At 39.8% G+C, this 2,089-nt stretch overlaps 1 protein-coding gene across 1 annotated transcript; it reads right to left on the reverse strand.

Annotated features, from left to right (window-relative positions):
- Window positions 1-347: 347 nt before the first annotated feature.
- Window positions 348-1,750, reverse strand: PSRP5 (plastid-specific 50S ribosomal protein 5). Its single transcript, XM_021974042.2, has 2 exons — window positions 1,573-1,750; window positions 348-903 (listed from the first exon to the last, which is right to left on the reverse strand). The coding sequence occupies exons 1-2, from the start codon at window positions 1,676-1,678 to the stop codon at window positions 551-553; spliced, it is 459 nt and encodes a 152-aa protein (XP_021829734.2). The 5' UTR covers window positions 1,679-1,750; the 3' UTR covers window positions 348-550.
- Window positions 1,751-2,089: the final 339 nt, after the last annotated feature.

The following is a 2,089-nucleotide window of genomic DNA, read 5'->3' on the forward strand; positions in this document are numbered from 1 at the left end:
AAACTGAACTGAATTTTCCTCATTGACATAATGATAAATCAGTTATAAAACTGCTCATCTGTTAGCTGACCAACTCTTTCGACGAACTAATTAATTACTTGTAACAAACTTACAGACTAGTTCCTCACTAATGTAACAAGAAGGGTTAACAACAGACTACAGTTAATCCTGCCTTACTGGCTTTTCCGGGTTCATCCAACCTTGGAAGAGTTTATGACAGCAGATGATCTTGAACTATCACTATTTATTATTCATCTAACATAGCTTACATGTTGGAAACAAAAATCTAAAACCACAAGAATACCAGATGAAGTGATTGCATAAATCAACTAAATTGCTCGCATATGTGAATCTAAAAAGGTACGCACTTTTGCCATCTATAATTCTAATTCAGATCAATTGGACAATGGTGTTCTCATTGAAATCATCAAGATTCAAACAAACAAAATACACCATATGATGATACATTTGATCTTACAATAACGAAATGAAATGACCTGAGAAGCAAAAAGTGTCAGAACTAAACCTGCAAGAAAGCTTGAGGTAAAGGTCAGACATTCTTTAACTTCTTCATCTTTGAAGGAGGCCATCGGCCTTTCTTCCTCAGCTTCCGCTTACGAACAAGTCTTTTCCTCCGAAGTCTTATTTTCTTCGCCAGTTGCATCTTTGCCTTCTGCTCTAGCCTCTCTTGCAGCTTTGACTCCGAGGGAAGCTTGTCAACAGGTACTACCTCTTTCTTGGTATCTGAAACTGACTCACTACTTTCTGTTGGACCGGTGCCATCAATGTCAGAGGAAGCCTTAACAACTACTGATGCAAACCTTTTGACAGCGGGCATACGAAGGTGAACTCCACTGAAAGATTTTGGATGTGCATCAGTGGGTTTCAAGTGCAACCTGGAAACTGAAGACCAAAGGAAAAAAAAAATACAATTATCATATGAATATGAGCTGAATGAGATGCAACATTGGCAAATTACGAAACAGGAGCAACAAGGGAGCGAGCACATTTACATAATAGAATAGTTTACAAATAAGAAGAAAGAAAATAAGATTAGCAAAACCCAAATGCAGAGGAAAGTTGAAGTGTAGAAGGCGAAAGGGACAGGAAATAAGATTAGAAAAGCATAGGAAGAAGAATGGGCGCATGCCAAGTGTTTGAGGGAAAACCTGAACGAGTGTTGAGTAAGTAGTAGATAAGGCACACCAAGAAACATAGAAACCAACCAAAAACAGCCAATTAAGTTTTGTCATTTGGGGAAGTTAAAGGAAAATTTTGAAGTAAAGATAATAATACACAACTGAAAAATGCAAAGCCACAGATACTAAAGAAGAGCATCAAGTCCCAAGCCTCCTATGCAATGAAGGTTTGTTCTTCTACCCAAAATACACATAACCCAACAAAGTTCTTATGTTCAATTGCATTCTTACTGTTTTCAAATTACACTTGGTATATATAGACCTTCCAACAATTGAACCAACAATGTCTTAAAAGTAAATGGAGAAAACAATTTGGGAGAGAGAGAGAGAGAGAGAGAGAGAGAGAGAGAGAGAGAAGAGAGACAGAGCTTACAGATTGCAGTTGCAGCTGTTGAAGATGATGATGTTGGAAATGGAGAAGAAGAACGAGAGGAAGCGGTGGTGAGAGGCAGAGGATTGGAGTAGAGAAGAAGACCCATTTTCGTGCTCTCTCTCTCTCTTCGTAGTCTCTCAAGACTGAGAGTTTTGGTTGGTTAAATGTTCGGGTTTTGGCCTTTTGGATAAGCCGATGAAGCTTATAATCCTGGCCGTTGGTTTTAAACTAACGGTTAGGATTAGATTTCAAAATAAGGCCCATCTGACCCGTACTTCGGATTCATTAGGTTCTCAAATTGCTAGTGGGCAATGAACTTTTTTCAAAAAATAAAAAGTTAGGGAGGGAAGTAAGAGCATGTGCAGGGCTAGGGCCCTGCCCTGGCAATAGGCCCCCAAGAGCCCAAATTTTGACTTCCGCTCTCTGACGTCAGTGTGACGTCATCTCTAACAGGAAAAAAACTTGCCTGCACCGGGGATAGGGCTACAGTCCTATCCCCCTCCAATCGCAGCCCGCC

Source organism: Prunus avium, chromosome 2 (assembly GCF_965620075.1).
Source record: "Prunus avium chromosome 2, drPruAviu1.hap1.1, whole genome shotgun sequence".
Lineage (NCBI taxonomy): Eukaryota > Viridiplantae > Streptophyta > Magnoliopsida > Rosales > Rosaceae > Prunus > Prunus avium.